The 22,526-nt window shown below is 39.9% G+C and overlaps 1 protein-coding gene across 1 annotated transcript; it reads left to right on the plus strand.

Moving 5' to 3' along the window:
- The first annotated feature begins 706 nt into the window (after positions 1-706).
- On the plus strand, positions 707-16,300 carry LOC131193312 (amine sulfotransferase-like). Its single transcript, XM_058173354.1, has 6 exons — positions 707-848; positions 3,323-3,531; positions 4,242-4,368; positions 14,289-14,383; positions 15,063-15,243; positions 16,138-16,300. The coding sequence occupies exons 1-6, from the start codon at positions 707-709 to the stop codon at positions 16,296-16,298; spliced, it is 915 nt and encodes a 304-aa protein (XP_058029337.1). The 3' UTR covers positions 16,299-16,300.
- The last annotated feature ends 6,226 nt before the right edge of the window (positions 16,301-22,526 follow it).

Genomic DNA, 22,526 nt, shown 5'->3' on the forward strand with positions numbered 1-22,526 from the left:
TGCCCAGAAAGATGGCTCTGCGTGCCACCTCAGGCACACCTGCCATAGATTCGCCATCACAGATATAGATCTCAGTCAGCAATCAAGCAATCAAGTTTTCAAGTAATGCTTTTCTTAGTAAAATAGAGAAGGTTACCTCCATCTCTGCCATTCTTGTTACTTAGGTTATTACATAATCATGTTCTACCATGTTCTTTAGCTCTTTTTTAAAAAATGTAGATACAGTGCTGATACAATGTTCGACTAAAGACCAGTCTTCCTTAAATATTTGAGGAACAGGAACAGGAATATAAAAACATTGAAAAAGTACTGTAAATAAAGTTGGCTTTTAGGCATGACGTGACTGACTGCCAGAGATTATATAAGACAATGTAATGTAAGAAAAGAATTGCAACGAGTATGTTCTTAGTACTGTAATGCAAACTTTCTCTTCTACTTAGAACTCTTAGATGACAAGAAGAGTTGCAAATTTACTCTTTGCAATGGAAACCTTCGTGGGTGAAAATTGAGTTCATGAAACTAATTAACTAAATAATTAGGTAAAATAATTTAATGATATAGGATATATTTCATATATCATATGATATATGATATATTTTCTTCATGTTGCCAAGAATCATGATTTTGAAAGAATTGAATTAATTCAACATTGACTATTAATATAGGAACTATTTTCAATTTCTCTATTATATCAACAGGTAAGGTAATGGAGCCATCAGAGATGGACCTATATCTACACAAAGGATGTTATTTTTTTCGAGTGCTGTCCTCACCTGAAAATATAGATTCACTGGAAAGTTTTGAAATCCGAGATGATGATACATTTATAATCACATATCCTAAATCAGGTAAATTCAAATATGTCTTCCAAGGAAGAGTTGGTTTTATATCCAGTGCTTTTATTCAGTTTTTCAGTACTTTGGTTGCTGCAACTGTATCATGCTGTAAATAGATTTTAACATTGGCATAGAAGATGAAATGAAAGTAAAATAAAGCTGTATTTTATAAATACATTTGTATTTTGACCATTTTTAATTTTACTGTACAAAGCTGACTTTCTCTCATACAACCATCCAATATTTTATAAGGAGCTATTGCTTCCATCCATTGTTTCTTGTCTTGCCTTTGGGTGCTTTGGAAAATGGTTTGACCCCCTCATCTTTGTAGAAGTCCCTCAAATATCGGAACAATGCTATCATGTCACCCCTAGTCCTCCTTTTCATTAGACTAGGCATACCCAATTCCTGTAGCTGTTCTTTGTATGTTTTAGCCTACAGGTCCCTAATCATTTTTGTTTCTCTTCTCTACATTTTTTCCAGAGTCTCAACTCAATGGGAATCTCACTCTGTTAATGCAGCCTAGGATCGCATTGGTATTTTGCTGTTGCCACACATTGTTGGCTCATATTTAAATTATTGTCCACTAGTACTCCAAGATCCCTCTCATAATTACTGGGATTAAGCCACGTTTCACCTAGTCTGTACTTATGCAGTTGGTTTACTTTTATCTATGTTGAATTTCATTTTGTTAGATAAGCCCCGGTATTTAAATCTGTGAAGATCTTTTTGGATCTTTTTTTTTTGTTTTAAACTTTTTATTTTATTTTACATATACATATCAGTGTATGAACAGTGTGGCCCTTGGGTGTCATACATTTTAATACAAATGGAACTAGTAAAATTGATCATAGTTATTGCATTCAACCAACTTATATAGTTCTAATAATAATACACATTTATATTAAATTATAATAGCCTATCATTATTTAATTATTCCATGTTTCAATATATTGCTCAAATACCAGTCACCATATTATTTAATCATACATAATAATGCCGCCATTCAATTTCTAAGCTTTCCTCTTGTTATTGCTTTTATTTTATTATATAATAATGTATACACTAATATTCCCCCTTTGTCTTATTTCTGTCTCTATTCTAACTTGTCACCCTTTTATTAAAAGACATTTTCTTTCTATCCTACCTAACTTCTAATCATGCCACCATTCTAAAAAAGAAGGGAAAGAAAGAAGAAAAGCAAATCAGAACAACAACAAAAAAGAGAAATTCTTTCCTTTCTATCCATCGTCTCTTGTCCGCTTCAATATTTTGGTTGCTATGCTTTTTTTGACTTGCCTCCCATATTCCTCTCTTGGATCTTTATCTCTGTGCATCTACTTCTTGGCTATTCAGTCTAAGTATTTCTCCCATTTCTACCCTCTTCCACTGCCTAGCTTCCAAAATATCTGCCCAGGCTCCTATCTCCCTTTCTCCAATTCACTTTTCAACTCTCTTAAAATATTTTCTCCCTGATTTAATTCATCAATCACTGTTATTTTTATTATATTATCTCCTCCTGGTCTTCTTCTTTTGTTCACTGGTTCTTTGGTTCAATCTTTTCTTCCATTTCTTCTGCTAGCTCCTCCCTTTTCTGGGCATCTTGATCTTTGCTCATCATCCCTCGTATAGTATTTTCCATTTTTTCCATAATCTCCTTAAATCCTTTCTCTATGATGCCCTTTGTGTTTTGGAAAATCATCTATATCATTTACAAAGATATTGAAGGGTATTGGAACCTTGGGGCACTCCACTGGTTACTTCCCTCCAGGTGGATGTAGTTCTGTTGAGGACTATATGTTGAGTACAGTTTGTCAGTCAGTTAAAAACACACCTAGTGGTAGTGCTATCTATCCCACATTTTATTAACTTGCCAAGAAGTAGGCTGTGATCGAGTTTATCAAATGCTTTACTGAAATCTAAGTATACTATGTTCACAGCATTTCGCTCATCTACTAATTTGATCACTTTGTTGAAGAATAAAATAAGGTTTATTTGGCATGAGCTGTTTTCAATGAACCCATGTTGGCTTCTGGTTATAACCCTGTTTGCTTCTAGGTTGTTCACAGATTTGTTGCTTGATTATCTTTTCCAAGATCTTCCCAAGTATTGATGTCAGGCTGGTTGGTCTGTAATTTCCTGAATCTGTTTTTCTTTTTTTCTTTTTTGGAAGATAGGGACCATACCAGTTCTTTTCGAATCCTCAAGTATTTTGCCGGTGATCCAAAAACTTTGAAAGATACATTTCAATGGTTCTGAAATTATGTCTGCCAGTTCCGTCTGTAGTGTTTTCCTTTTCTTGTATGAAGATAGATGTGAAGTATAAATTAAGCAGTTCTGCTTTCTCTCTGCTCCCCATTTCTTCTTTTCTATCTTCTCCAATTAGTAGACTGATTGCTTGACTTTTTTCTTGTTTTTTATGTGTTGAATATTCTCCAAATAATAATGGCCCTGGATGAATTAATTTAATTATTTCTTATTTACAGGCACAGTGTGGACTCAGAACATTGTGAGCTTGATTCTTTATGAAGGTCATCGAGATGGAACTGAAAATATTAGCCTGATTGACCGAGCACCATGGCTGGAATATAATATTTACCATGTAGATTTACCTAGTCGCCCATCACCTCGTGTCATTTCTTCCCATCTGCCCTACTATTTGGTACCCAAAGGATTACGAAATAAACGAGCAAAAGTAGGACATATTTTGGTAACTTGTGGGGTGGAGGGAGGAGCTGTCTGTCTTCTATTCTTTTTTTTAAAAAAACTCTGCATCTGAATGTTTTATTGAGAAATAAATGCAAATGAAGAGATATTACATTGTTCCAATGTGTTTGGTGATTCGCAGGCTGAGTAAAAATAACTCAAATAAAATGAGGAACCCAAAATCTCATGCTTGGCTGAAATAACACTGAACTGAAGATCCCTACAGAAATATTTAATCCTTCATGTTACTTTTTCCAAAATGATAGTTTTGAGCTTGGCTGAAATAGAACCGAACTGAAGATCCATACAGAAATATTTAATCCTTCATGTTACTTTTTCCAAAATGATAGTTTTGAGCTTCGAGGTTCTGTGATAAAGTGATTGTATGAGAGTTAATTGATGTACTCTCTGTGTGCTAAAATGTGCAGCTAGACAAATATGGTGTGTGTGTGTGTGTGTGTGTGTGTGTGTGTGTGTGAGAGAGAGAGAGAGAGAGAGAGATTGTAGATATATATTTTTCCCATGGGAAGTTAATATATTGTGAAATAAAGTACAAATAGAATTCTGCCCTCCAGAAAGTCCCCTAAGGTCCACCAAGCCTCAAGGTTTTTTGAGCAATCCCACTTTTTTCCTGCTGTATTCACTCTAACTGGAGTCTCTGAGGATCATTTTTGACTAGATATTTTCTTTTTCCTACAGATTATTTATGTGTTTAGAAATCCAAAGGATGTCTTGGTTTCTAGCTATCATTTTTACAAAATTCTAACCATAATGGAAACATCAAAAGAGTTTGATGTTTATTTCAAGAAGTTTTTGGCTGGCAAAGGTAAGAACTTAATCACAATCAGGTTAGGACAAAAGATATGAATTCAATCCACTTCCTGCAAGCGTCAAACAATCCAACCCCGCTCCTTAAAATAAAATAAGAATAGTTATTTTCAATCCTCATTCAATAATTTGCATAAACTATATGCTAACAGTTTATAATGGGATGGATGAGTGGAGAAGACCACAGGATTCCTTAAATAACTCATGATGCAAAAGTGGATGGGAGAGGCAAGAGAAGGCAGCTTATTAAGGAAGAGTGAAAAGAAATATTGGATCCATTTATTGTAGAGAAAAATGGAGAGAAATAACTTTTTGGATTTAAAATCAGGGTGTATTATTATTGTTGTTGTTGCTGTTGCTGTTATTGTTATTGTTATTATTATCATTGTTATATTAGTCAGGAGACTCCAATGCTATTGCAAAATAGTAGTTTGGCTGCCATTCAACCAGCTCTGTTGTGGGACAGAGTCACTTTGGTGTTCCCAAAGTGCACCACAGGAGGTTGAGCTGGCTTTCTTCTTGCATCATCATCCAAGGGCCCCCTCCCTTCACCAGAGCTGCCTTGCACGCGGGCGTCACACCGGGAAGGTTCAGAGCCAAGTCATCTCCCCACCGAAATGGTACCTATTTATCTAGGTATCGTAGAACATGCTTTCAAACTGCCAGGTGAACAGAAGCTGAGGCAAGTGATGGGGGCTCAACCCGCCATGCAATGTAGGACTTGAACTGCTGGCGCAAAGACCGTCATTAAGACATTGAGTCATCGCACCCAATTAATCAGTGTATGATTATGTTGGGAATAATGGACAGAATCTAAAATGAATACAAATCAATATTCATTTGAAAAAGTTGAGAGTTATCCTTATTTTTTTAAAAAAATATATCAGAAAACTAAAAAAAAAAATTAAACACTCTCTAACATGAAATCTCATGGGGAACATTTAAAGGTTGGACACAAAATGTGAGAAAGTCTGATATTTGCAAATGTATAAAAAATTAATTCAGATCCAAATAAAGAAAAGCAAGAGAAATAAAACAATACAGCAGCATCTTGACAAAACTCTTCCCTTTACAAGTGAAGGTATGGAATCACATTAGTTACGGTGTTGCGTCGTTGTCATCTAGGGTGGGTCTTCTTCGCTGACTCGTAGGGTCCCCGCAGGGATGCTGTTTGCAAATGACTCTGGCCCTCGCAAGGGTGCGTGTTAGGAACACGGGCTACCTTCCCAATAAAGACTCAGACACCATTGTTCTCTCTGGATGGGGTGAGCCCAGATTGCTCTGAGCGCACACCTTTTATTGAGTAGTAAACAGGTAAAAGCATGATTATACAATTATCACGTAGCATGTTTATACAATTACAATTATCACGTAGCATGAATTGTTATCCTAAGTATCTGTTTCTCCAACTGCCAAATTAGGTCACATCTTTCTCTTGATTAGGTTAAGTCTTTCCCTTAATTAGGTTGGGTCTTTCCTCTTGATTAGGTTAAGTCTTTAGGTTGGGTCTTTCCTCTTGATTAGGTTATGTCTGTTGACAGTTGACTCAGTTGTCTGACCAAGGATTTTACAGGGCCGAATTACAGCTCAGATTTTGTACCTCACAATGTGCACTGACTCCACATTTCCTCCTTTTTTATTTTATTTTTAAAATTGCTCGAGACAATCATATTTGATAGCTTCCATTGCATAACCCTGTATGGCCGGAGCAGGCCCTTTAAGGTCGACACCTTCCATGTCAGTGAGCAAGATTTTTTGTGAAAGGTAATTGTCATCCTCTATATCAGAATCGGAGGTAAATGCTAACAGTGGCTGTTTGCATGGGTCGTAAACCTGAGCAGCTACCAAATTCAATTTTGCCTTGGTTTCAGAAACCTCCGAGTCAAGTGCTTGAATGCGAGATTTTAAAAATTGTATCATACGTCCTATGATGCATGGTCCTACAGTACAAGCAAGCAATAACAACACAATAGGTCCTATTAAAGCAGATAATAAAGTGGTTAACCATGGGGAAACATTAAAAAGATCTTGATACCATGTGTGTGTGGCCTGTCTTTCCTTATCCCTTTTTTCTAGTCTTTTCTTTAATTCTGCCATGGAATCCAACACAACTCCTGAACTATCTGTGTAAAAACAGCATTCTTCTTTAAGAGTCACACACAATCCTCCACTCTTCAAAAACAATAAATCCAAACCCCTTCTGTTCTGGAGCACGACCTCAGAAAGAGAGGTTAAGGAATTTTGCAGAGCCACTATTGAGGTCTCTATTCTTTGGAGATCCTCATCAATTTCAACACTAAGTTTTTGAATGGATTGATCATTAACTACAAGGGCCGCAACTCCAGTGGCAGCACCTGCTACCCCGAATCCCAAAAGCACGGATAAAGTTAATGCGGTAACAATTTCCCGTTTAGCTCTTAAAAAATGTTGATAGGGAGCCATGATGTCAACAAATTGCGTATTGGTGTATACAGAGATCTTTGGAAGCAAATATACCTGTATACAGAAGGAGCGCTGTCTTTGAAGGACATCTCCTGAGACACAAGCCGTGGCCCCCGTGGAGCAGGCCCATATAGAGCCATTGGCAGGGACAAAAAATTGATCCTTAAAATAATGAGAAAGATCAACGTTGTTAATGGTGGAGAATAGAGTAACATACCCTCCATGGAAAGGTTGAGACTGCAACCCGGAGGACATTCTTGATTTAGGCACATACATAGTACATTGATAATATAAATCTGTAGTGGCATTAATACAGTAAGTTGAATAATTGAGAGGGACATAGCCAAGGCAACATCCCTGACCTATGATGGAAGAAATAGTGATTGAGGAATTGGTCCACCGACACCTATTGTCAGTGGTGTCGTTAATAAAAGGAGAGGCTGAACCCACAGCTTCGTAAAATGGAGGTTGGGAGGAGAGACACATCCAGCACTGAGAATTATTATCGGGGAAAGTATGGGTGAAATTAAGCGCTGAATATGAGGAAGAAATGAGAGAGATTAAGGGATTTCTTCTGCTTTCTAGCGATTGCAGGAATGGGGAAGATACATCTCGGTTGGGGCCAATCGGTGGAGAATGTATAGGAGCTATAGAGACCCTGATTGTAAAAATTCCTCCTTCATCCCCGAGCCCACTCCATTCCCGGCCCCCCCATTGTGAGCCCTTCATCCATGCGGATAAAGGCAATGCTTTGCCAACTGTAGTAAAGGAAATATTAAAAGGATTATATCTGTTATAACAACAATGCCAGTCACTGCATGAAGGTAGCACCGGTCTGCCATTGGTGCGTTTGATGGATACATAGTCATTTTTCTCTGGGGGGTCCCAATAAATGTCTCCTGTTGACACACACGACCAGCTTGCACAATAAGCGTCGGAGGATCCCCCACAGCGATTGGCAGCTGAAGTACTTCTTGGCTGTGGACAGAAATACACATACGAATGTGACATTTCCTTCGGACTCACACGGCAGGAGGTCTTATCCTTGAAAGCAGTCGTTCCCACAGCCATTTCTGCAAAGTCAAATTGTAAGGTTGGGAACCATGGCCAGAAAGTACGGTTGGACACTGAGAACAAAGCGTGTCCCTGATAGTCAATAACAGTCCATGTGTAATTTTGAGGACGATGTGAGTTGGTGTCCGCTGGAAGGGAGCGGCGAATTCGCACAGTGCGAGATGATAGCAATTCTTCTTGCCATGAATTTTGGAACAAGCGCCGACGGTCCCAAAGACACGATGCCACAGAGCAGGGATGTAAGTGACAGCATCGTATTTCTCGTACAGCAGCTGACAATGGAACCGGCCGAAAGCGATTTCTGTTGTATATGTGAAGCCACGAAAGAAGGAGGGGAGGCAAGGGAGGTTTGCGCAAGGAGGCTACTGAGAACAGATAAACAGTTTGATTAAACATCTGCTTGTTAATAAAGCCATATACTGAATAAGCACCTATGGTTAGAAAAGATACTTGAATGTGCAGTCTTATTTCACAAGGGGAATAAAGATAGGTTACATTTTGAAAGGAAAAGTGAGAATACATAAGATCACGGCCATTATGTTGCACTCTAGCGTTACAAAATATCTGATTATCTATCCAAAAGCGGAAGGAAACATGAGAGGCAGGGGGAGCAAAGACAAGGTCAGGATAAACATGAAGCTCATTCAAACAATATATTAAGGGACAGAGAGTCAGCGTCAGAAGAGTCTTGATCCACATCCTTCTTCTCTGGCAATAGATGGCAGGGTCGGACGCAGCGAGCTGGGGTCCACAGGACACGGTCTGGAAGTTGTACTGCCGCGTATCCTCGACCCCACGTGATGAGTGGAACCGGACCTTTCCACTTCGGATCCGGCAGTTGCCTGTAATAAACAAGGGGTCTGTTTTGGGAGAGAGGAGGTTTGGAAAAATGCCTGGCGGCTGCTGAAGAAGGAGGAGTACCAGTAATGTTAAGAAAGTTTAAAGTGAAAAGACAAGTATTTAACACATTCTGCAACGCTGGGAGGTTGGGAGGATTTTTCCCTTTAGTAGCCAAATAACGATCTAATGCACGCTTCAGGGTCTGATTTGCGCGTTCAATAATTCCTTGTCCTTGACTATTAAATGGAATTCCAAATTTGTGTGTAATGGACCAATGATGACAAAATTCCGCAAAATTATGGCTGGTATATGCAGGCCCATTATCAGTTTTCAAAATTTTTGGACATCCCAGCGTTGTAAAGGTCCGAATACAATGATTGATGACTTGTTTTGTGTTTTCTCCTTTTTGGAGAGAGGCCATGATAAACCCTGAATAGGTATCTATTGAGACATGGATAAACTTCCAAGGAGCAAATGGAGCGTATTGAGTTACGTCCATTTGCCATGTCTCACAAGCTTTGATGCCCCGTGGGTTCACTCCTTGCGGAAGAGAGTTAGCCTGCAAACTGCAGGTCGGGCATTGCTGTAGAATTGCAGCGGCCTCTGCTGCCGAGATGCCAAATTGTTTAATTAATGCTTTTTTATTTTGATGAAAATATGCGTGGCTTTCTCCTGCCGTCAAGGGGGCAGGAGAGGCCTCAGCCTGTTTTAGAACAGGCAACAAACTACAAGCCTGATCAGCCATGTGGTTACCTTCGGATAAAAAGCCAGGCAGCTGTTGATGACTCCTAATATGAGCTACAAAAATAGGATGAGCCCTGTATTTTAACAAGGTCTGTAACTGCTGAAACAAGTATAAGAGCGGTGCTGAAGTGACTGGTGATATATATGAATCAAATATGTGTATGACTAGTTGGGCAACGTATAGACTATCAGTAATAATGTTCAATGGCTGAGTAGGAAACTTTTGTAATGCCATATTAAACGCAGCCAGCTCTGCCTGCTGAGCAGACTGTTGTATTGCCGTCATACATTTTTCCCATTTTCCTTTATTAAACCATACACAAGCGCCCATTGTTTTTGACCCATCAGTAAATACCGTTAGACTGTCCTTAAGTGGAGTTGTGACCACAGGTGAGTGGAAGGATATAGGTATTTTCTTTACTAATGCCAGCCTAGGGTCTGGAGGCAGATGACAAGAAACCTTATTATGCCAGCCCTCTAGAGCATCCTGAAGAAGATCAGAATTTTGAAAAAGAGGTTCCCATTGTGACAATTTAAAAGGTATATATAGTGTATCTATATCAGTACCCATGAGTGCTTTGGCTCTATTCCTACCCTTTTCAATTAGAAGGGCCATTTGGGCTGGGCGAGTAGTAATGGTAACTTTTGGCGTGTGTGGAAAATGTACCCATTCTAAAATGCGAATAGTTGATTTGGTAGCAGGCTGTAGCAAAATTGCTGAGAGTAACAGAGGGGTAGGTAGGATCGCCAAGGAAAGAGGCATGTTAGGTTGCGCGCGATCTACCCAGGTGTGTTGTAGAATCTGATTTATAGTCTTCACAACTTGCTGCTGTTGGTCGGACAAGGTAATTTTGTCTGCAGGATGTTTATGACCGACCAAGGCTTGAAACAATGGTGACAAGATTGCAGTAGAAAGTGAAAGATAAGGTCTAGCCCAATTTAGAGTTCCCAAGTATTGCTGAAGTTGCACCAGGGTGACTTGTGATGGCAATTTTATCTCTGGAATTATAGGGGTGGCGCTAGCAGCCAAAACCTTGTGTCCCAAGTATTTAACAGGACATTGCGATTGTATTTTTTCTGGAGCAATGCACAGACCTGCTTTAGTCAAATAGGATGTCAAAAGAGGCAGCGTACTTTGAACCGTTCCCTTTGGGCCCTTGGCTGCAATCAATATATCATCCATATAATGATATACAAGGAATTGTGGATATTTATCACGATAAGATTGAAGCACCCTGTCCACATAGTTCTGGCAAATACTGGGAGAATTCAACATTCCCTGGGGCAAAACTTTCCATTGATATCTTTTGCAAGGCCTGGAATTATTAAACTCAGGTACAGAAAAGGCAAAAAGGAGCCGATCTTTCTTTGCCAGCGGAATGCTGAAAAAGCAATCTTTGAGATCTATTACTACCAAATCGTAATTTGCAGGGATTAAATTTGGATTGGGTGTCCCATTCTGAAATGATCCCATTGGCACAATGATAGCATTCACGGTTCTCAGGTCTTGTAACAGGCGCCAGGAGCCATTTTTCTTTTTAATAACAAAAACTGGCGTGTTATAGGGACTAGTGGAGTTCTCCACATGTCCCTGTCTAGCCTGGTCCTGGACTAATTCTTGAAGGACATTCAATTTCTCAAGTGTAAGGGGCCATTGATCCACCCACACCGGTGCATCTTGTTTAAGCGTTAGGGGCAGCGGTGGAATGGAAGTCATTGTGTGATTATGGAATATACAATGTAGCGTTAAGCTGCGAAAGCAAATCCCGCCCCCACAGATTGCAATGCAAGGGAAGAACGTAAGGCTTCAAAAAGGCTGTAGCTGCAGTATCTGTAGTGGAAGCAGATAGCCAATTGGTGCTAACCTTGGCAGCCTGTGTGCCTCCTACACCTTGGACAGAGGGCGCAGATGTGAGTGGCCAATCAGCGGGCCATTCGGAGAGGCGGATTACAGACACGTCTGCTCCAGTATCAATCAAGCCCCTAAAAGAAACACCATTGAGGATTACTGTCAATAGGGGTTTATCTGGTAGCAGCGTTTGTTGCAATGCATATAAAGAAGACTGTTCCGTTTGAGGAAGAAGAATAAGAGTGGCCACCACAGTATTAGCCGGCATAGAAAAGCAGCGATCCCCTATTGCGGCTAAAGACAAATTGTGTAATGAGGAGGAGTTATACAGAAAAGGAGCGGCAACAATTCCCTCTATAGTCAGAGTGGAGTTAGGCATAAGCAAGGCAGGAATCGAAGGAGGAAGTGGTTTAAGCACGTGTACCTTCAGGGGCAAGGTAAAAACCGAGCCTGGATCATCGTACACGATGTCCTCCGATAATTCCACAGGGAAAACGGTAATACGAGTTAAAGCAATGGCTTCAGAGGCAACCTTGTTTACGGGGCTAGTTGCGAACCCCGCTCCTAGTTTTCCGAATGGGGTTGCTGATCAAATTGTTGCGAGGGTTTTGTTCTGCATTGTGAAGCCCAATGAAACCCTCTCCGACACCTGGGGCAAACGGTCTTTGGTTTTTTGTTGGGATTGGGAGGTGGCTGTCCCTTTGCCTGTCCTCTCGGGGCCCCTCCCCCTCCCGGCAGTCTGCATTGATTTTTAAAATGTCCAGGTTTGCCACAGTTGAAACAATTTCCCGCTGGGCGTCCGATGGCGTAAGCCTCCGTGGAGGAAGGCAAGGAAGTTAATTGAGCCGCCAAAGTGGACATCTTATGGGCTGTTGTACCCACTATGCGACAAGCCCTAAGAAATTCAGCCAATGTTACTCCTGGTTTAGTAGCTATAGGTTGCAACACAGCCTGACAATCAGAATTTGCATTTTCAAAAGCTAATCGAAGACAGATTTCATTCCTAGCTTCCACATTATCAATTTGTCTCTCTAAAGCAGTTTGTAAGCGAGAGACAAAAGAGCCGTAAGACTCCTTAGGTTCCTGCACTATTTTAGTGAAGGTTTGCGATGCCTTGCCAGAGTCTTCGTCAATTTTTGCGAGTGCGGCCAAGGCATGAGCCCGAATCAGAGGAAACGTGGCTCGGTTTGACAAAATTTGTTGTGCAACAGTCGCCCGAGTGTTTATTCCCAGGACGTCGTCAGGACCCACATTTAAAGGTAGTCCTCCATTATTAATCACTGTTCTAACAGATTTTTCATATTCAGATTGCCAAATAACATATTGAGCGGGTGTTAAAATCATGCTAAAAATGGATTGCCAATCATACAGTATGAGTTCGTTGCCTCCGCCTGGAATTGATCCAATTACTCCGCGGACGTAACGCGACTGCAATCCATACTCCTCCACTGCCTTTTTTAGATCTTTCAATAATTTCAGGGAAATATGATGGTATTGGGGTTGATTGTTAGGTCCCTGAAGATGTACAGGGTACAAGGAGGCAGTAGACAGATCTTCAAGAGTCAATTCACTATTTTCCCTAGCTGTTTTAAAGGCATTGCCTACCGCGCCCAGAACAGAAGATAAGGGTCGCGGAGGAGTTAGAGGGGCACAAACAGTTTGTGAAGAGGAAATTTCAGAAGAATTAGGGGCGGAAGGAGAAACAGAATTGTAAGGAGGGGGATCAGACAGAGGTTCGAGAGGTGCCAATACTTTTGTATTGGACCCAGGTAATGTAGAAGTGGAAGGATAAAGGATAGTAAGAGCAGCCATAACCACCCTCCATGTGGTTAAGATTTCAGTTGGTGCCCTGGGGTGCTCATAAAGATATTTGCCTAATTGTTCCCAAGAGGAACGACGCAAGGTACCCTCCTGGGGATAGGCAGGACAATGAAGAATCACATAGAGAAGAAATTGATTAAGAGATTTTTTAGAAAGAGGATATACAGTGGTGCCATTAATTTTTTGCAAACAGTTAGCCTTCTTCACTAAAGAATAAAGTTCGTCCCTATGAACTGACGAAACTTTGGAAAGTGAGGAGCCCATTACTTACGTGTATGTAGCCTATTCCAGGTGCGAAGTAATAGGAGTGAAGGAAGTGTATCTCTAGACAGAGATCACACCTTGGAGTCAAGAAGAATCCACGGACGAGCTCCCAATTGTTGCGTCGTTGTCATCTAGGGTGGGTCTTCTTCGCTGACTCGTAGGGTCCCCGCAGGGATGCTGTTTGCAAATGACTCTGGCCCTCGCAAGGGTGCGTGTTAGGAACACGGGCTACCTTCCCAATAAAGACTCAGACACCATTGTTCTCTCTGGATGGGGTGAGCCCAGATTGCTCTGAGCGCACACGTTTTATTGAGTAGTAAACAGGTAAAGCATGATTATACAATTATCACGTAGCATGATTATACAATTACAATTATCACGTAGCATGAATTGTTATCCTAAGTATCTGTTTCTCCAACTGCCAAATTAGGTCACGTCTTTCTCTTGATTAGGTTAAGTCTTTCCCTTAATTAGGTTGGGTCTTTCCTCTTGATTAGGTTAAGTCTTACTCTTAATTAGGTTGGGTCTTTCCTCTTGATTAGGTTATGTCTGTTGACAGTTGACTCAGTTGTCTGACCAAGGATTTTACAGGGCCGAATTACAGCTCAGATTTTGTACCTCACAATGTGCACTGACTCCACATTACGGCTCCCATTCCTTCTCTCTCCTCTCTGCATTCAGTGTTATTAAGGTGGCCCCTCAGTTGAGCTTTGATCTGTAGGCCCATCAGGTCATAAGGATAAATGGAAGAAATTCAAGCATTCAGAATGTATCCCTGAAACGGATTGTTAGCTGGAACATTGCAGTGCCCAGCTAAACAATGGAATTAAGGGACTATGAAGATTGCACTCATATTTATGCCAAATTTATTTCTCTCCTATCAGTGCCTAGTAGTTTGTGGCTTGACCATATAGAAGGCTGGTACACTCATAAGGGTGATTTCAATATTCTTTTCCTTTCTTATGAAGAAATGAAAAAGGTAAGATGTGTCCATTTTAGGTAGTGCAATATGAACAACCCTCAAGCACAGAAAGGTTTAGAAATGATGCGATGTATAGAATAACTTATTCCAACAAGGAGTACTAGAGGTGACCACTGAACCACCCTTGGTTATTTCAGTGAACTCCTGGAGGTCTGGTGAAGTCTCTAAAGAAGCCTAAGAGCCCCCTCTTCAACAGGAAGGAGGAAGATCCACAAAGCAAAATAAAATAAATAATGTTCTCCTCTTTTGGCTCAACTCAAGTGCATTTTCAAGAGAGACCAAAGCATTTATTTAGCTTGATTGGAGAACTGACCAGCTTCTGTTGCAGCCAAGATTGCTAAGGATGTAAGAGTCTAAGTCATCAAAATATTGAGTTCCAAAAATATTTCTCAACAACTTGTCTCTTGGAAACCCTTAACAGCAGTTCTAAGGACAGATGTCTGTGTTTAATGAATATTGTTCATTAAAAAAAATATACAAATGATTTAATATTAGAACAATTGTTTTCAGTAAGAAAAGAAAGAATTAAAGGTAGGGGAAGTGAGAGACAGCATTGATATGCGAGATATGTATAAGATAGTGATACTCTTGAGAATTCCCCAACTATAACAGCAACATTTTCCATCTCTTCTCCATTGTTATGGATGAACTAATATAAAGCTCTATCAAATTGCAGGATCTGAGAAGTTCTCTATTGAAAATATGCAACTTCTTAGGAAGAAAACTAACTGAAAAGGAGGTGGATGTTGTGGTGGATAAAGCTACATTTGATAGCATGAAAGCGGATTCTAGAACAAACTACGCAGTCATGAATCCTACCTTAACAGAGTCTAGCAAAGGGGTCTTTCTTCGTAAAGGTAAATCCACAGAAATTTATACTCTATGAATATGCCAGGATTGCCACCTTCATCTAAATGAATATGCCAGGATTGCCATCTTCATCTAAAAGGCACTTTTTGTGGAGTGGTATGTACATTTTCTAACAACTTCTCTTTCTGCTGTCTCTTTGTGATGTTGCACTTGTCTGAGGCAGCCATAAGCCTTTCAAAAAACAACTTTCACATTTTTCCACACAAAATGCCACATACAGTTTTGTGAGATTTTGTGTGTCAGTGTAGTTAGAGTGAAACACTACAGAAACACACCAAATCTCAGAAAGCTGCACAAATATTTTATTATTTTATTTTATTTATATTTTTAGATAAAAGCAGCTAAATTTAAAACTTTCTTAACTTTCAATTGCTATGTCTAAACAAAAAAACCTCCTTAAAAAAAACCCCAATTAACTATTTTTTTAAAGATCCCCCCCCTTACTTACCCAATTGAAGGGACAAGGCAGGCAGATTGAGTTGCTCACCGATGAGATGGATTGCAGGTAGGCAGATTGAGTTGCTAGCTGATGCAATTGATTGCAGCAGCCGAAGCAAGGCAGGAAAAGCGAGCGAGCCCGAAAGAAGCAGCAAGCTGCCAAGTAGGCAAGTGGAGACCGGGCAATTGGATGGGCATGGGCTGGGGGGGGGGCAGGAATTTTTGCTACTGGTTCTCCGAACCACCAGCCGCCATCGCTACCAGATTGCTCGATCCGGTCCGAACTGGGAGCATTTCACCCCTTGTCTGTACATACACATACACACAAACATACATATGTTCCTACACACACACACATTCATTTTGGTGATAGGATGAGACAAATAGCTTCTAGTTTAATTGAATACAAAAACTGTTGACATTTTTTAACCACTGCTTTCCAGGCATTGTTGGGGACTGGAAGAACCTCATGACCGTTGCCCAGAGTGAAAGGTTTGACCGTGTCTTTAAGGAGAGAATGGAAAAGCTGCCCTTCAGGTTCTGCTGGGATATTCAGGAGGATCCTGAGCCTATTTCCAGCTCAGGGGAGGAAAATAATGTGTGATACGCGCCATCAAATTGCTTGACTCAGAGATAACTTTCCAAGAATAGTCTTTGTAATGCTTAATTTAATGTTTAATTCTCAACTTTGCAGAAATCATAGAACAAAGCAACATTAAATTCTATACTATATTAAATACAATAGAAACTGCAGACAAAAGTTAATAGTATATTAACTGCAGACAAAAGTTAATAGTCTGAAATTCTTACTATCATTTGTATTTTGATTCCCCAAATGCACTAAAATTTTGACATTGTCCAGGTAGTTCCTATATAAACTTTTTATACACTTTTTTAAAAAAATACACTTATACACTTTTTTTTTTTAACAATTTGCCAAGTTCCAGCATGAGATTTCCTCATACGGCTAAGGCCCTTTCTCTATTGCCTTTAGTTAGTAGTGGAACTATATTGGTATAAAATTTGCTGGCCTTCTTGCTGATGCCTATCTGTATCTATTACCTCCCATTTGGTTTGTCCCTGGTTGATTCTGGGTATTTTGATCTTAATGTCTTTGTTAATATAATTAATTAATTAATGTAATCGTAATGTAGTTGATTAATAGATTAATTTCAAAAGCAACATCAAATAAAAAATAAAATACAGGTAAAAGTGTATGATTTAATTACAAAATAAGATGTGTAAAAGAAAATACAATAATAAAATACATAAGTGGTAAATAAAAAGAACCGATTCCGATAGTTACATTTACTTGTTGCCTGGTTCTTTTTGATATAACATGTTCTTAGCTGAATGTCCTGATCTATAAACTTAGTAGTTCTCTTTACACTGTGTACATTAAAGCCCAGGAGAAAGTAGGGCAGCCGGACATTCAGGTCTCCCTGTGCAGTTCTTTCAGATAGAGATGTTAATGTCAAAGCCTAAGAGATGCATAGAATTAATAATCAAACAGAACACAAGCAATACCTTTGATGACTGGGGTATCGCCTATACATAGCCTCTCATGATATGGCAGATGACATAATTACGCTTAATTATTGATTGGCTCTGTACGAAGTAGATACCTGTTTCTGTTTGACCATGGGGCTTGATATGTTCTTATCAGTTCCCAATATGCTTCTTAAAAAGTGGGGCCTGAAATAGTTCAAATGAGGTAGCTTTAATTCCATACATAGGTCAGTCTAGCCCATATTCTATGCTGAAGTTTCTGTACACAGTGCCAGCTATTTGGTTGTGCTGTTCAGTACTTGCAGTTCCTGCCTGTATCTTATACCCTGCTACTAGGTATTGGAATATATCCTACCCTATCTCATAGAGATAGTATGAAATAGTATGAGATGCAATAGTAATTCAATTTATCTATGATTAATATAAATTCATGTAATACAATACAAAGGGACACGGTGGCTCAGTGGCTAAGATGCTGGACTTGTCAATTGAAATGTCGGCAGTTCAGCAGTTCAAATCCCTAGTGCCGTGTAACGGGGAGAGCTTCTTCTCTCTGCTGTAGTGCGGCATCAGGATTTGTGCAACTTCAGCATTCTGCCTCGGTATATTTGTGTCAGCCGGTGGTGCAAAGCAGCCCTTGTCTCCTGCTGCTTGGGACTTGGCGCGGTAAACGGCATCTGGTATGGGGAGCAGCCTGATTTTGCTCTCCATTGTGGATGCCAGATCAGCCTCCTGCAAGCTCTCATCTCTTGAGGAGCACTCACTGAAGCGGCACGGAAAACTTCAGCCAGGATCTTTGAGAGACGAGAGCTGGCAGAAGGTTGATTTGGTGTCCGCAATGGAGAGCAAAATCTGGCTGCTCCCCGGACCAGTTGCTCCAAGTCCCAAGCGGCAGGAGATGAGGGCTGCTTTGCACCACCAGCTGAGGCGGAATGCTGATGCCGCTCAAGTGCAAGTAGTGCTTCGCTCCCACAGCTTCCAGCCATCGCAATCACTGCTTCGGCCCACTTGCACCGGCCCCTCTCCACCGCGGCAACAGCACCATTATTTCATTCTGGACAGAGAGTGCTGCACTCCTTTTTGCATATTGCATCACCTGCAAAGTTGCACATTGCACGTGCCACCCCAGGACAGAGATTTCCAGCTCCAGCATGGCTGGTCCCATATTCCAGAGATGTAGTAGTCACACTCACAGGACTGGCTTATTGGTCATCCCAGAGCAGCTCCTCCTCCAGGGTGCACCGGCAAAAATATGAAGATTTCTCCACGGACCACCAAAATTTTCTCGTGGACCTCCAGTGGTTCACGGACCACCGGTTGGTAACAGTTGGACTAGAAGACCTCCAAGGTCCCTTCCAACTCTGTTATACTATTCTGTTCTGTTCTGTTCTATTTTCTATTCTATTCTATTCTATTCTATTCTATTCTATTCTATTCTATTCTATTCTATTCTATTCTATTCTATTCTATTCTATTCTCTGCATTTGAGACCTTAGTGCTGCCATGGAGCAGAGTGAGTTATCATCCTTCTCTCCAGCTCCTGCTGGGGATATGAAAGTAGCCCCCAACTGGCATCTTCTGGGCAATGGTGATATCATTGCCTAATCCTTTCAACCCAGAAGACCCTTGGTACTTCCAACAGAATCAATGCGATGCCATAATACAGATAACAGGCTTGTAGGTCTCCTAATCCAACCCCCTGCTCAAGGAATAGATCCTATACCATTCTGGACAGATGGATGTCCAATCTCTTCTCAGAAACCTCTAAAAACTAACTAAACTACAAAACATGTTTGCGATTAGAAGGAATTTTTGGAATAAATGAGTGCTACATTTTGTAACAACAGGACAATGCACCTTCAGTTTAAACATTTGTTCAAATCCTGATCAGTTCAAAGTTTGATGAGCAGTTTTTGCCAGAGTTCAAAACTAAGAAATGGGCTCCCTATTTCCACTTCAGTTTTTTGTTATACTTGTTATTGGGAAGAGGGTTGTAAACAACAATATTCCAGTCTCAGTCCACATAAACTACGGCTTCTTTTCCCAACATTTTGGGGGTAAATACGAATACAAGACTCTTTTTTAAGTGTTGCAACCCCTTCCCAGTTTTCTTACTAGAAGGAGAAATCTATTATGTGATCCAGTGGGGACTTTTCTTGCAATGGCATGATGGTCATGTTGTCATTTTTCCTCCTTTGCCATCTGTGCATAGCATTCCGCAGTAGGAAAGTTCCTGATGGGAAAAGGATTCACCCACAAGGAGGAGACTAATGAGGAATCAGCATCATGCTAAAGGGACACAAGCTCTACCAGTTCCAGTCTAAGACCAACCGCAGCTTCTTTTCCATCATTTGAACTATGAATTCAAGGCTCCTTTTTCAGTGTCCTTACTAAGAAGGAGAAAATGTGAGCTTCTAATTAATTCTTTGTTGATGTGGTCCAACGGGGACTCCTAGAGATGTGCGATACAAATTGAAGAAAAGCTTTATTTCAGGATCTTATTTCTTTTTGTTTTTGTTTTTGTTGCCATGTATTTTGAAAGCCAGGAAAGTCTACAGAGTAGTCTGGTTGGCAGCAGTTGGTACTTTATTTCATTCATGCTGTTGCACTATCTATGGTGCACCGGCAGGAGGCGAACTAGCCTGACACCACAGACATTGGTATTGGAACCTAGATCTTTTTAACATTGATGTTTTATTGTGTTCACTAATCTAGGTGAAGTGTTAATATATATTGCTAGTCCATGGACTATGCTAAATAAAGAAATAAATCAGGATCTTAATGGTATTGTAGAAGGGTGTTTGGGAAAAGCTCTTGAGCAACCAAATTTGGACAAATTTGTGGAGATGTGTACATTTAAGAATAAGAAAGCTGATCCTAGATTAAATTGGGATGAAGAGTATACAACAACAACAAAAGAAAAGAAAATGCACCATCTACACTTATTGTTGAAGCATGAGGCACCGAAATATTTTTATTCCTAGAGAAGAAAGCAGAATGTCTCTGAATCCAACAAGCTTAGCTACTATTCCTTCCTTCACAGCAGTCAAAAGTAATTTGCACAAACATCCATTGTGATTCAGCCCACATAGGTGAAATAGAAACACAGCTATTTAAATGATTAAATGTAGCATTTAGTTGATTGATATTGCTTTAGGAAACATTTGTGCATCTTGGTATTTTTATTACACTTTTTACACTGCTGACTCCTACAACTCCTGGAAGTTTATAAATAAAAACAATAAAATAACATTGTAGTGTTCTAAGTTCTTTCCTCCCCACCCCCTCCCGGGGTCCGTTCCCCTAGTGGAGAACGAGGATAGTACGTCTCTGTGTTGATTGGCTAAGCCAGTTGACAGCCGTATAAAAAGGGCTGTCAACAGAGAGGGAGAGAGTTTTTTGTTTGTTTGTATTTGTCACTGCTGTTAGCTATGTTAAGGTTAATAAAGTAAATTACCTGCTATCCAGAGTCCTGCCTACACCTTGCCGGCACCTGAACTCACAATATAACGAACACAATAATAAAAACAATGGGCAAAACCCGATACGATTTAGCGGGCACTTCAATAGCTCTTGCCAAGTTGCATTGTATTAGTGTATTTTATATTTATTAAATTGTAATAAATTGTATTAGTGTATTTTATATTTTCAAACTTGTGGAGGAACAGCTAAAAACATTTCTACACATTTCCAAAGCGTATATTTTTTTAATGAATAGTGAAATTTCATCACAATCTATTTCCTCCCAGTTTCTTAAATTATTTCTGACTATAATTTTTATTATTTCAATAAAAGCCCTTTTTATTTACTATTAAGTCTCATAAAGGTCATAAGCTCTGCATATTCAATGCTGAGTTTGCTTATGGTGAGATGCTTGAGAAAGCAGAGAAGATAATATTTTTTTTTACCTCCAATGAGACAGGGCAAAGATTATAAAGGGATGTGTGTGTGTGTGTGTGTGTGTGTATTTCTGTGTGTCTATGTGGCTGTGTTCAATAAACTTACAGATCAAATCAGGGGTTGGTGGGTGGAAGGAGACTTTTATTTTCCGGTCCTGGAGGAGACGGCATTAAAAGCACATTATCCTGTTTCAATGGATGTACAGCTAATCACAGTTTATTGATGGTCTCATTGTTTGGCCCAGAAGGAATCCATACACCTACTCAAAGCAAGGAGAGGCAACAATAAGAACCTAAGGTTTCCTTGGATTCCCCCAAATTGGATTAGACAACACTGAATGAGGCAGATTTTGTGATCATAATAATTATATAACTCCATCATTCCTAACATTTCATTTATTTGACCAGTACTGAACAATGTTGGGACATGTTTCTATGGAAAGAATCCACATAAAATGTGTTAAAGTTGACCTTTTTTCACAGTGTCAACCTGGTTGATATTGAGACTGTGGAAAGAGTTCAGAGAAGAGCAACAAAAATGATTAGGGGAATTATAGGGAATAAAATGTATTGTAGTGGGGCACCAAGAAAAAACTATGATTTTTAAGCATTTGCCTGAACCAGGGGTAGTCAACCTTTTTATACCTACCGCCCACTTTTGTATTTCTGTTAGTAGTAAAATTTTGTAACCACCCACCGGTTCCACAGTAATGTGCCATGTATCGTAGTCTGCGCATGCCTCTTGTGCATCGTGGATTGGGGTTGGGGGGGGGGTGCCAGCTACCAGCTCTGCTTGTCTATTACAGCTGGGTGGTATGGGGGGAGATGCGTGAGCTATTCTGGGACAAGGCTCTTTTGTTTGCAGTCGCACTATAGCACCATTTAGTTTCACTTACGTAACATGAAGGTACATGTTGTACCTTGATGAACGTATCTTTTCTTTTATGTACACTGAGAGCATATGAACCAAGACAAATTCCTTGTGTGTCCAATCACACTTGGCCAATAAAAATTCTATGAACTAAACTTATGTGCGGGTGATACAAATAGTATATTTTCAGAAATTTAAATTGTCACAGAGAATTTTATGAAAACCTAATGAAAATGTTTTTAAATAATGCTATGGAAACTTTTTAAAAAGTCAATTAACTTAAAAAAAAGGAAAGTGCTTCGGTATTGGACAAAACCCCTACCGCCCACCATGAAGGCTGGAACGCCCACTAGTGGGAGGTAGGGACCAGGTTGACTACCACTGGCCTGAACCATTTAGTCTCCTATTCTTTTCAGTATTGATATGTAATTGGAGATTATAATGGGATAGTAACTACAGAGTAACTGCTGACAGAAATTGAAGAAACACAAGGGAAACTCCCCCAAACTTTTTTTTTGAACTGACTGATACTTTAGGTTTGATCAATGTATTG

Source organism: Ahaetulla prasina, chromosome 1 (assembly GCF_028640845.1).
Source record: "Ahaetulla prasina isolate Xishuangbanna chromosome 1, ASM2864084v1, whole genome shotgun sequence".
NCBI lineage: Eukaryota > Metazoa > Chordata > Lepidosauria > Squamata > Colubridae > Ahaetulla > Ahaetulla prasina.